General features: G+C 29.1%; 1 protein-coding gene across 1 annotated transcript in view; it reads left to right on the forward strand.

The window, feature by feature from the left end:
• LOC115880760 (5-hydroxytryptamine receptor-like) overlaps window positions 1-13,946 on the forward strand; it is a 182,988-nt gene that overhangs the window by 148,729 nt on the left and 20,313 nt on the right. The window contains exon 3 of the mRNA XM_030898041.1: window positions 11,797-11,906. Within this exon, the coding sequence (XP_030753901.1) occupies window positions 11,797-11,906 (110 nt within the window). The remainder of the gene's footprint in view (window positions 1-11,796; window positions 11,907-13,946) is intronic.

The following is a 13,946-nucleotide window of genomic DNA, read 5'->3' on the forward strand; positions in this document are numbered from 1 at the left end:
AATTCCTAATGGGCGAATTCTAGCACGCTAAACCAGCTACTCAAAATTCACCCTGCATTTAATTACCTAAAAATATAGAGGACAGAATATAGCTACACTCAAATACGCACATTAGTTATTAATTAAGTAACATTGTTTTAACTATACGTCTAAATATTACAAGATTCTGTAATTGAATTGTTTACCTTGTAAACATTTATACCTGTAAAGTACTTAAATAAATAAATAAATAAACATTGACATCATTCATATGCTTATATGAGATTTCCTGGTAAAAACTTGATAACCAAACTATACCGTACTAACATGATAACTATTATTGTAATAAGAATTTACACAATTCTTAATGGGCGAATTCTAGCAGGCTTATAGCAAGCTACTCAAAATTAACCCTGTATTTAATTATCTAAATTTAGAGGGCAGAATATAGCTACACTCGAATACACACATTGGGTATTAATTAAGTAACATTGTTTTAACAACAAGTCAAAATATTACAAGATTCTGTAGATTAGTACTTTGTAATTGGGTTAAACATTTATACCTGTGAAGTACTTAAATAAATAAATAAATAAACATTGACACCATTCATATGCTTATATTAGATTTGCCGGTAAAAACTTGATAACCAAACTATACCGTATTAACATGATAACTATAAATAAGAATTAACACAATTCCTAATGGGCGAATTCTAGCAGATTTATAGCAAGCTACTCAAAATTAACCCTGTATTTAATTATCTAAATTTAGAGGGCAGAATATAGTTACACTCAAATACACACATTAGGTATTAACTAAGTAACACTGTTTTAACTACACGTCATAATATTACAAGATTCTGTAGATTAGCACTTTGTAATTCCGTTGTTTACCATGTAAACATTTATACCAGTAAAGTACTTAAATAAATAAATAAATAAACATTGACACCATTCGTATGCTTATATGAGATTTGCTGGTAAAAACTTGATAACCAAACTATACCGTACTAACATGATAACAATTATTGTAATAAGAATTTACACAATTCCTAATGGGCGAATTCTAGCAGATTTATAGCAAGCTACTCAAAATTAACCCTGTATTTAATTATCTAAATTTAGAGGGCAGAATATAGTTACACTCAAATACACACATTAGGTATTAATTAAGTAACATTGTTTTAACTACACGTCATAATATTACAAGATTCTGTAGATTAGTACTTTGTAATTGCGTTGTTTACCATGTAAACATTTATGCCTGTAAAGTACTTAAATAAATAAATAAATAAACATTGACACCATTCGTATGCTTATATGAGATTTGCTGGTAAAAACTTGATAACCAAACTATACCGTACTAACATGATAACTATTATTGTAATAAGAATTTACACAATTCCCAGTGGGCGAATTATAGCAGGTTTATAGCAAGCTACGCATAATTAACCATGTATTTAATTATCTAAATTTAGAGGGCAGAAAATAGCTACACTCAAATACACACATTAGGTATTAATTAAGTAACATTGTTTTAACTACACGTCAAAATATTACAAGATTCTGTAGATTAGTACTTTGTAATTGGGTTAAACATTTATACCTGTGAAGTACTTACATAAATAAATAAATAAACATTGACACCGTTCATATGCTTTATATGAGATTTGCCGGTAAAAACTTGATAACCAAACTATACCGTACTAACATGATAACTATTATTGTAATAAGAGTTTACACAATTCCCAGTGGGCGAATTATAGCAGGTTTATAGCAAGCTACGCAAAATTAACCCTGTATTTAATTATCTAAATTTAGAGGGCAGAAAATAGCTACACTCAAATACACACATTAGGTATTAATTAAGTAACATTGTTTTAACTACACGTCAAAATATTACAAGATTCTGTAGATTAGTACTTTGTAATTGGGTTAAACATTTATACCTGTGAAGTACTTACATAAATAAGTAAATAAACATTGACACCGTTCATATGCTTTATATGAGATTTGCCGGTAAAAACTTGATAACCAAACTATACCGTACTAACATGATAACTATTATTCTAAAATGAATTTACACAATTCCTAATGGGCCAACTCTAGCAGATTTATAGCAAGCCACTTAAAATTAACCCTGTATTTAATTATCTAAATTTAGAGGGAAGAATATAGTTACACTCAAATACACACATTATGTATTAATTAAGTAACATTGTTTTAACTACACGTCATAATATTACAAGATTCAGTAGATTAGTACTTTGTAATTGGGCTAAACATTTATACCTGTGAAGTAAGTACTTTACATAAATAAATAACTAAACATTGACACCGTTCATATGCTTTATATGAGATTTGCCGGTAAAAACTTGATAACCAAACTATACCGTACTAACATGATAACTATTATTGTAATAAGAATTTACACAATTCCCAGTGGGCGAATTATAGCAGGTTTATAGCAAGCTACGCAAAATTGACCCTGTATTTAATTATCTAAATTTAGAGGGCAGAAAATAGCTACACTCAAATACACACATTAGGTATTAATTAAGTAACATTATTTTAACTACACGTCAAAATATTACAAGATTCTGTAGATTAGTACTTTGTAATTGGGTTAAACATTTATACCTGTGAAGTACTTACATAAATAAATAAATAAACATTGACACCGTTCATATGCTTTATATGAGATTTGCCGGTAAAAACTTGATAACCAAATTATACCGTACTAACATGATAACTATTATTCTAAAAAGAATTTACACAATTCCTAATGGGCCAACTCTAGCAGATTTATAACAAGCCACTTAAAATTAACCCTGTATTTAATTATCTAAATTTAGAGGGAAGAATATAGTTACACTCAAATACACACATTATGTATTAATTAAGTAACATTGTTTTAACTACACGTCATAATATTACAAGATTCAGTAGATTAGTACTTTGTAATTGGGCTAAACATTTATACCTGTGAAGTAATTAAATAAATAAATAAATAAACATTGATACCATTCATATGCTTATAAGAGATTTGCCGGTAAAATTTTGATAACCAAACTATACCGTACTAACATGACAACTATTATTGAAATAAGAATTTACACAATTCCTAATGGGCGAATTCTAGCAGATTTATAGCAAGCTACTCAAAATTAACCCTGTATTTAATTATCTAAATTTAGAGGGCAGAATATAGTTACACTCAAATACACACATTAGGTATTAATTAAGTAACATTGTTTTAACTACACGTCATAATATTACAAGATTCTGTAGATTATTACTTTGTAATTGCGTTGTTTACCGTTTAAACATTTATACCTGTAAAGTACTGAAATAAATAAATAAATAAACATTGACACCATTCGTATGCTTATATGAGATTTGCTGGTAAAAACTTGATAACCAAACTATACCGTATTAACATGATAACTATTATTGTAATAAGAATTTACACAATTCTCAGTAGGCGAATTTTAGCAGGTTTATAGCAAGCTACTCAAAATCAACCTTGTATTTAATTATCTAAATTTAGAGGGCATAATATAGCTACACTCAAATACACATATTTGGTATTAATTAAGTAACATTGTTTTAACTACACGTCAAAATATTACAAGATTCTGTAGATTAGTACTTTGTAATTGGGTTAAACATTTATATTTGTGAAGTACTTAAATAAATAAATAAATAAACATTGACACCATTCATATGCTTATATGAGATTTACCGATAAAAACTTGATAACCACACTATACCATACTAACATGACAACTATTATTGTAATAAGAATTTACGCCTAGTTGCCGTAGCAAAATCAATTAAAGGAGAAAAAAGGAAAGCTTCAGAGCAACTTGGACACCTATAGAGAGAAAAGTTCCTAGAGTGATGAGCGATACTGATAGGTTTGTGATAATAAAGAATATTTTTAGAATTTCGCTGTTTGACACGATGTCGGTCTTATTGGGAGATTTGAACACGTTTTGACAAAGAAAATTCGAAAAATAGGAGAAGTGAGAAAATTGATTTCCAGAGATCCTGAGGGAGTAACGTGTGTAGCGATGGCGACGACAAAAAAGGCTGATGAAGTTGTGATGTTGAACGGGGGATCGTTTATGAAAAGGCGCTTAACTAAAGAAATATGGGATTGCAACACTCAGTATAAATTTACAGAAACATATCCGCCAACTTCGAAATCATTTTTTTTGTAAATAGATATTATTTCCATTTAAATTTTTCTTTTTTCTTATCAATTGAATTAATATCTACCAAATTGTAATTTTATTTCTTTTTTTTTGAAAATAAATATATCTATTTGCTATTTTTTTCTACTTTTTTCCGATTTATTATTATCATTATTATAAGAAATCCGTTTAAACATAAAATTACGTTTTCCGTCTAAAAATTGAACCTAACCAGCACAGAATCAGAAACTACAACTTCTAATATTTTAGAAGCAACTCCACCTGCTGAAGCAAAAACAGTTAAAAAGGGAAAAGAAATGGTTCAGAAGCAACTTGGATAACTAAAGAAAGAAAAGTTCCTAGAGTGATGAGTGATACTGATAGGTTTGTGATAATAAAGAATATTTTTGGACTTCCGCTGTTTGACATGATGTCGGTCTTATTGTGAATTTGAACACGTTTTGACAGAGGAAATTCGAAAAATAGGAGAAGTGAGAAAGTTGACCATATATGACAGAGATCCTGAGGGAGTAGCGCGTGTAGCGATGTCGACGACAGAAGAGGCTGATGAAGTTGTTGTGATGATGAACGGGGAATCGTTCATCAAAAGGCGACTAACTAAAGAAATATGGGATGGCAACACTCAGTATAAATTTACAGAAACATATCCGCCAACTTCGAAATCCCTGTTTTTGTAAATAGATATTTCCATATAAATTTTTCTTTCTTTTTATTAATTGAATTAATATCTACCAAATTGTAATTTTGTTTCTTTTTGTTGAAAATAAATATATTTATTTACTATTTTTTTCTACTTCTTTCCGATTTATTATTATTATTATTATAAGAAATCCTTTTAAACATAAAATTACTTTTTCCATTTAAAATTTTAACCTAACCAGCACAGAATCAAAAACTACAACTTCTAATCTTTTCGAAGCAGCTCCTCCTGCTGAAACAAAAACAGTTAAAAGGGGAAAAAGAAAAGGATCAGAACCAACTTGGGCACCTAAAGAGAGAAAAGTTCCTAGAGTTATGAGTGATACTGATAGGTTTGTGATAATAAAGAATATTTTTGGACTTCCGCTGTATGACATGATGTCGGTCTTATTGTGAATTTGGACACGTTTTGACAGAGGAAATTCGAAAAATAGGAGAAGTGAGAAAATTGATCGTATATGACAGAGATCCTGAGGGAGTAGCGCGTGTAGCGATGGCGACGACAGAAGAGGCTGATGAAGTTGTTGTGATGATGAACGGGGGATCGTTCATCAAAAGGCGACTAACTAAAGAAATATGGGATGGCAACATTCAGTATAAATTTACAGAAACATATCCGCCAACTTCGAAATCCTTTTTCTTGTAAATAGATATTACTTCCATTTAAATTTTTCTTTTTTCTTATTAATTGAATTAATATCTACCAAATTGTAATTTTATTTATTTTTGTTGAAAATAAATATATTTATTTACTATTTTTTTTCTACTTCTTTCCGATTTATTATTATTATTATTATAAGAAATCCTTTTTAAACATAAAATTACTTTTTCCATTTAAAAAATTTAACCTAACCAGCACAGAATCAATAACTACAACTTCTAATCTTTTCGAAGCAGCTCCTCCTGCTGAAGCAAAAACAGTTAAAAGGGGAAAAAGGAAAGATTCAGAAGCCACTTGGACACCTAAAGAGATAAAAAGTTCCTAAATTGATGAATGATACTGATAGGTTTGTGATAATAAAGAGTATTTTTGGACTTTCGCTGTTTGACATGATGTCGGTCTTATTGTGAATTTGAACACGTTTTGACAGAGGAAATTCGAAAAATAGGAGAAGTGAGAAAGTTGACCATATATGACAGAGATCCTGAGGGAGTAGCGCGTGTAGCGATGTCGACGACAGAAGAGGCTGATGAAGTTGTTGTGATGATGAACGGGGGATCGTTCATCAAAAGGCGACTAACTAAAGAAATATGGGATGGCAACATTCAGTATAAATTTATAGAAACATATCCGCCAACTTCGAAATCCCTTTTTTTGTAAATAGATATTTCCATATAAATTTTTCTTTCTTTTTATTAATTGAATTAATATCTACCAAATTGTAATTTTATTTCTTTTTGTTGAAAATAAATATATTTATTTACTATTTTTTTCTACTTCTTTCCGATTTATTATTATTATTATTATAAGAAATCCTTTTAAACATAAAATTACTTTTTCCATTTAAAAATTTAACCTAACCAGCACAGAATCAATAACTACAACTTCTAATCTTTTCGAAGCAGCTCCTCCTGCTGAAGCAAAAACAGTTAAAAGGGGAAAAAGGAAAGATTCAGAAGCCACTTGGACACCTAAAGAGATAAAAAGTTCCTAAATTGATGAATGATACTGATAGGTTTGTGATAATAAAGAGTATTTTTGGACTTTCGCTGTTTGACATGATGTCGGTCTTATTGTGAATTTGAACACGTTTTGACAGAGGAAATTCGAAAAATAGGAGAAGTGAGAAAATTGATCGTATATGACAGAGATCCTGAGGGAGTAGCGCGTGTAGCGATGGCGACGACAGAAGAGGCTGATGAAGTTGTTGTGATGATGAACGGGGATCGTTCATCAAAAGGCGACTAACTAAAGAAATATGGGATGGCAACATTCAGTATAAATTTACAGAAACATATCCGCCAACTTCGAAATCCTTTTTCTTGTAAATAGATATTACTTCCATTTAAATTTTTCTTTTTTCTTATTAATTGAATTAATATCTACCAAATTGTAATTTTATTTATTTTTGTTGAAAATAAATATATTTATTTACTATTTTTTTCTACTTCTTTCCGATTTATTATTATTATTATTATTATAAGAAATCCTTTTAAACATAAAATTACTTTTTCCATTTAAAAATTTAACCTAACCAGCACAGAATCAATAACTACAACTTCTAATCTTTTCGAAGCAGCTCCTCCTGCTGAAGCAAAAACAGTTAAAAGGGGAAAAAGTAATGGATCAGAACCAACTTGGACACCTATAGAGAGAAAAGTTTCTAGAGTGATGGGTGATACTGATAGCTTTGTGATAATAAAGAATATTTTTGATTTAGCTGTTTGACCACGATGTGTTGACCATGATTATTTTCAAAATCTCCATTTATTCCTAAACATTTTTATCTCTTGATTTTTTCGTCCGACGCTTAGTTTTTGCTTAAAAAAATTATACTCATTTTATTTCAGGGTCGAATTGCTGAAAATATGTGGCGACAGTCGTTTGAAAATCATCTCTGCATCGGCTGGAAGGAAATTAAGAAATAAAACAATTTTTTTGTTTGTCAAAATAAGAATTTTGGTGCATGGTATCCGCCAAATAATGAAGCCATTTCTTACAATTTTGGATTAACCTACCTTTTTTGGCGAACAAAATTGTTTATGTATTTCTGCCAGGGCCGTCTATACGGGTTTTACATTGAATATATTTGAACAAAAAAGTGGTACATCACCGATTTCTCTTCAAATAAAAATTATTTTCAATATCTCCATTTATTTCTAAACATTTTTTATCTCTTGATTTTTTCGTCCGACGCTTAGTTTTTGCTTAAAAAAATTATACTCAGTTTATTTCAGGGTCGAATTGCTGAAAATATGTGGTGACTGTCGTTTGGAAATCATTTCTGCATCGGCTAGAAGGAAATTAAGAAATAAAACAATTTTTTTGTTTGTCAAAATAAGAATTTTGGTGCATGGTATCCGCCAAATAATGAAGCCATTTCTTACAATTTTGGATTAACCTACCTTTTTTGGCGTACAAAATTGTTTATGTATTTCTGCCAGGGCCGTCCATACGGGTTTTACATTGAATATTTTTGAACAAAAAATTGGTACATCACCGATTTCTCTTCAAATAAAAATTATTTTCAATATCTCCATTTATTTCTAAACATTTTTTATCTCTTGATTTTTTTTTGTCCGACGCCTAGTTTTTGCTTAAAAAAATTATACTCAGTTTATTTCAGGGTCGAAATGCTGAAAATATGTGGTGACTGTCGTTTGGAAATCATTTCTGCATCGGCTGGAAGAAAATTAAGAAATAAAACAATTTTTTTGTTTGTCAAAATAAGAATTTTGGTGCATGGTATCCGCCAAATAATGAAGCCATTTCTTACAATTTTGGATTAACCTACCTTTTTTGGCGTACAAAATTGTTTATGTATTACTGCCAGAGCCGTCCATACGGGTTTTACATTGAATATTTTTGAACAAAAAATTGGTACATCAATGATTTCTCTTCAAATAAAAATTATTTTCAAAATCTCCATTCATTTCTAAACATTTTTTATCTCTTGATTTTTTTTTTGTCCGACGACTAGTTTTTGCTTAAACAAATTATACTCAGTTTATTTCAGGGTCGAATTGCTGAAAATATGTGGTGACTGTTGTTTGGAAATCATTTCTGCATCGGCTGGAAGAAAATTAAGAAATAAAACAATTTTTTTGTTTGTCAGAATAAGCATTTTGGTGCATGGTATCCGCCAAATCATGAAGCCATTTCTTACAATTTTGAATTAACCTACCTTTTTTGGTGTACAAAATTGTTTATGTGTTTCAGTCAGTGCCGTCCATTCGGGTTTTACATTGAAAAAAGGGGTGCACCACTGACTGCATTGTATCCTAAAAATTTGATTTTGATGTCAATATGGCTCTTACTAGTAGAGGGCGCCACCTACATATTTTTTAACTGGTTTGAAGAGTAATAACTTTTCGTCTGTACCTGTATAAAACTACTGAGTAAAAAAATATATATTTACGACGTTTTTTACGTGAAAAAGGTCTCTTGGTAAAAACCGCTACGAGTAATGGTTTTCGAGATATTTGGAATAGAAATTATCAATACCTGTCATCATTGACATAAATTAAACATGGTGACTAAATAGTTATTAGACTCAAATCATAAATTTGAAATGTTTTTATGCCAAATGTTCAATAGAAACTGTTTTATCATCATTTTTTGCAGAAAAATTTATGATTAATTTAAAAAAATAAAAATTTCCCAAATTTATTATTTCAGTGAAATTACTATCTACACAACGTGTTTATTTTTCGTCAATAATGACATGTATTTACTATTTCCATTCTAAATATCTTAAGAACGGTTGCTTGTAGCGATTTTTACAAAGAGATATTTTTTTACGTAAAAAATCACAGAGATGTATATTTTTTCGCTCGGTAGTTTTATACAGGTACGAAGAAAAAGTTATCACACTTTCAACGAATACGAATTAGTAAAATAAAACTTCAAATAGAATCTGTATAGATTTTATTAAATTTATTAATCGTATTGTATTTATATGAGCCCTGAACCCCGTGTAAGAAATTTATATACAAAATGCGGTAAGTTTTTCTTTCAATATACAAAAACATGCATATATCAAAAACTGATTACTGACTGGTAGCCTAACGTACTTTTTTTACAAAAAATATATTCTACAAAATATAATGTATCAAAATGTTTTACCTCCTTTATAATTACTATATCTAATTATTGTTAGCAGATATCGAAATATAATTTCAATTATTATTTGATAAAAAAGAACAGAAATATCAAAATGCCTTCTAGAAAGACCTAATGTTTCGTTAATTCGAATTTATTTAGTTTTTTTTCCTAAATTGATCATTGTTGAACAATAATAGACATCAATTACAGTCTTAAAGAATTAGACACCTTAAAAAGACGGAAATATAATGACTAATAATTATAAAAATAAAAAAGACTCGTAAATTAATTAAAAAAATCTATGTAGAGTACGATTTAACATCAAAATAAGTGCAGTATTACAGCAAGGGTAGTATAGTTTTAAACTTAACTCTTATCATTCTCCAAAAAGAAATCTTTCAAAATAAATATATTATTTTTTTACAAATAATAGCATTTGTCACCAGAATAAATAATTCCCTGTAGAAATATAGAAAGTTTACTAAGTACTAAATAATATATATACATAGACAAAGCAACATTATATTAGGGTTAGTTTTAATAAAAAATGCCTTTTAAACAGCGACACTGTGAGATCTCAACTTCGTATTATAAAAACACTATTTTTTGGAAGACAAAATATCTTAATAATTTTGATATGTAGTATTGGTATCCGCCAAATCATGAAGCTATTTCTTACAATATTGGATTAACCTCTTAGAATAAAAGAGAATGTTTAAAATATCTGTTTTAAAGCATTTTTGTTTTATTAGTTAACTGTTGTTAGTGCGTCCGCCGAGCATCGTTCAAAAAATCGTATGAGTAAGTAAAAAGAAAGTTGGACTTCGTTAGTACATCACAATTTTATAGATTCATATCAGAGATATAAATCGTCTCTTTTCACTCAAGAGATGCCGCTACGTTAATGCATTATTTTGCCAGTACAAATGACGCGAAAAGTGCGATTTTCAATGTAAGATTGTTTCTATTTAGAATCTTTAAAATTCGGTTTAGTGACATGAAGGAACTCTCTGGTAATTTTGCAACATTACTGTATAACAGTTTAATGAAAACATGGATACTTGGTTAGGTTAAGTTAGGTTATTAATATGACTTGTTATTTGTTTTTATTCTTTGTTAGATTGTTATTCATAGAATTTAAATTACCTAACGTAAAATTTTTTCTGTTGTAAAATGTTAAAGAAGCACAAAATTTATTTAGTGCACTGCTACGGAAAGGGTTATGGCCACAGCAAAAAATATGACGTTAATAAAAATTAATAACAATTATCTACCAAAAAATGAAATCGAAATGATATTACCATAGAAACACGGTTTGATTTTACTTTGAAAACGGTATGAAAATATCGAAAAGTACCAAATGGGAATAACCATTTTAGACCAAGAAAATTATTTTATGAAGAATACATTTTTTTCAAAATATCAGTAATAAAACAGTTTTTCCTTTTGTAAGGATAATCGAGGGGCACACTGTGCTTATATCTGTATATTTTTTAACTAATAATAGCTACATATTTCCATAATTTGTGCAATTTTTAGCCTTTTAAAATTCTACAAATTAATTTCATTAAAAGCTTTAAGTTTCATTATATTATAGATAGGTATATTTTCTTTGTTTTTTTACCATATTTTAACTGAATTTCAGTAATAAATATTATTATGTATTTGATCTCCAATTACTTCGAAGGTTGTATTTTCTACATCTGTATTTGAATATACAGCGTGAATCTTAAATAAGTGCAAATATTTTTAGAGGTAGTATATTTCGGCACCAGAACTCTATGAGCTTTTTTGCGAAAAAAAATGAAAATTCGGAATTTTTGAAATTTTTTTTTTATTTTTACTTAAAAAACATAATTTCTTGATAATGTAGCAACATAGGTAGTAAATTAATTTTACGAGAAAGAAAACCCAGAAAAGATTCTGTGGTTTTTCAAACATTTCATTATTTTGTTCTTAATTATTATTACTATAACAAATAACCAAAAATATTATGTTCTTATGTTTACAGTAATTAATAAATGCACTTAGATATATAAAAAATGCAATGCAATAAAATGTGCAATTGTATTAGGGTATTCAAACTCTATTCAAATATTTATATTGCTAAATTTTATTGTTTTTTTTTCAGATAAGCAATAATTGGATAATGGGGCCCGAATTGTGTGATATGTGGACTTCAATTGACGTTCTATGTTGCACCGCTTCGATTTTGCATTTAGTGGCAATTGCACTTGACAGGTAAAAATTGTATTTGTCGTCCAAAAAATTGTTTTTGTTTTACTTTACAAAGCTTTTAACCTATGTTTTGTTATATTTGATGTTATTTGAAGTATAGTTGTTAATTAATAACATTTCTAAAACTTTTTGGAATATTTGTATGATCTTTATAGTTAAAAAAATAAATAAACATTCTCTGAGTAGGAGAAATATATTTTTCTATGTAAACTAGTAGTATGGAGAGTTAGTAGATATGTTTTTGTAGAGTAAATATCCGTAATTCCATTTAAATAAAAAATTAATAATTTTTTTGGATATCTGGCAAATCTGGCTTATTGTTGACGACTAGTTGGGTTTCAGAGTACGTGGAGGTTAATTTAACCATGTTTGTATCTATTACGGTTAGCGAAATACCAATGCCCGTACCCCGAATTTGTAGCACATTGTGTAATGTTTGTTATAACCATAGTAGAAGGAAAAGGTTTACTTTTACTATGTTATAAGAATACCATCTAGATAAATATTTTCAAATTCTTAGACATGCCCAAAGTTATCATAAAACAATAAATTAAGATTTGGCACTTTGTCGACAAAAACTAAAATGAGAGTAATAGTTGGGTGCCCAGAGACTTTTACCTCGGAATTCAATTACTGTGAATGTGTTAATGTGAAATCTTCTGTATTGTCTTTTATAGATAAAATACTCAAATGTTTACCCATTTTTTTCGTTGCTTTTAATTTTTTATTTTAGTAATTTTAATAAATTCTTAATTATTTTCTTCTTAAATTTTTGATTTTTTTTAATTCTTTTTTTAAGTGAATTTATTGAAATAAATAAATCTAATGCATAAGCTATACCTGTTCTGCTTATGTTCTAATCATTGAAATTTTGATTGAAATCGAATTATACAGGGTGGCGCGTTATATACGACGCGGTTTTTGCAAGGAGAACAAAAGTTTGTATTGAAGTGAAATTTTGTGAGCTTATGGAAGTCAATTTAAAGAATTTTCTAAAATTATGTAGAATTCGACAGGGTGTCCCCAAAAGAGAACACATCAAAGTTATGTTTTTTGTAATGGAATACCCTATATATTAATGGATTTTTGGATTCTAGTTAAAAAAATAAAGGTTTGTTTCATTAGAAAAGTATATGACTGAATGAAAAATAGAACTACATATGTGATAATGTATAGTTTTGGAAATACATTTTCCGGCACGAAAAATGGTCACCTTAAAACTTTGATGTATTTTAAAGGTTAATATATTTTGTTTTAATGGGCCGATTTTGATGATTTTTTAAGCAGTGTATAGCCAAATTACATGACTTTTTAGTATCATTTTCTAAATTAAAAATGAAACTCCTCATTTGTTAATTATACGAGGGAGAACAAAATGTTCAAGAAATTAAAAAAAAATCTATCAACTAGATAAATCCTTTCTCGATGGTTTGTTTTTTTGGTTCATCTCATTAGCTTTATTTTTGTTGGAAATACTCACATAATATACACTAATACTTTTTCGTAATTTTTACATTAAGACCATGCCTTTGCTTTTGGGCCTAGTCAACACATCTAGTAAATTCTGGTCCCGAAGCAGGCCTTCTTGATATAAGATTTGCTTCATTTAATCTTCTTATAGTCCGTTGGTTAATATGTACGTTCCTTAAGTGCAATTCATTATCAATTTGAACGGCTGGCAAACGGCGGGTTCTTAGCAATAAACTTACAATAAGTCGATCGTCTCGATTAGAAGTTCTCATACGAAGGTTCCTGGACGTCTAGATTGACGTCCTCATGGACGTGGTCATAATTCAAAAATCACTTAGTATACTCTCTGGTATTAAGGTATTATTGAAACCGGAATTTTATAGCAAATTTACTGGAAATATATATAGATATAAACAGAAGATGTTATCGTGGAGACTATAATAAAAAGAAGAACGAATTTATTGGGCAAGTCTACAGTAAGATTAGTCATGAGACATGTCTAAAACATGACTACCCGTAGACACTCAGTGTTTCTGCCTTCCGGCTTCGACAATACGGGAGGAATCAGCAACG

The sequence above is a fragment of the Sitophilus oryzae genome, unplaced genomic scaffold (genome assembly GCF_002938485.1).
Source record: "Sitophilus oryzae breed Bouriz unplaced genomic scaffold, Soryzae_2.0 scaffold_1657_pilon_pilon, whole genome shotgun sequence".
Classification (NCBI taxonomy): domain Eukaryota; kingdom Metazoa; phylum Arthropoda; class Insecta; order Coleoptera; family Curculionidae; genus Sitophilus; species Sitophilus oryzae.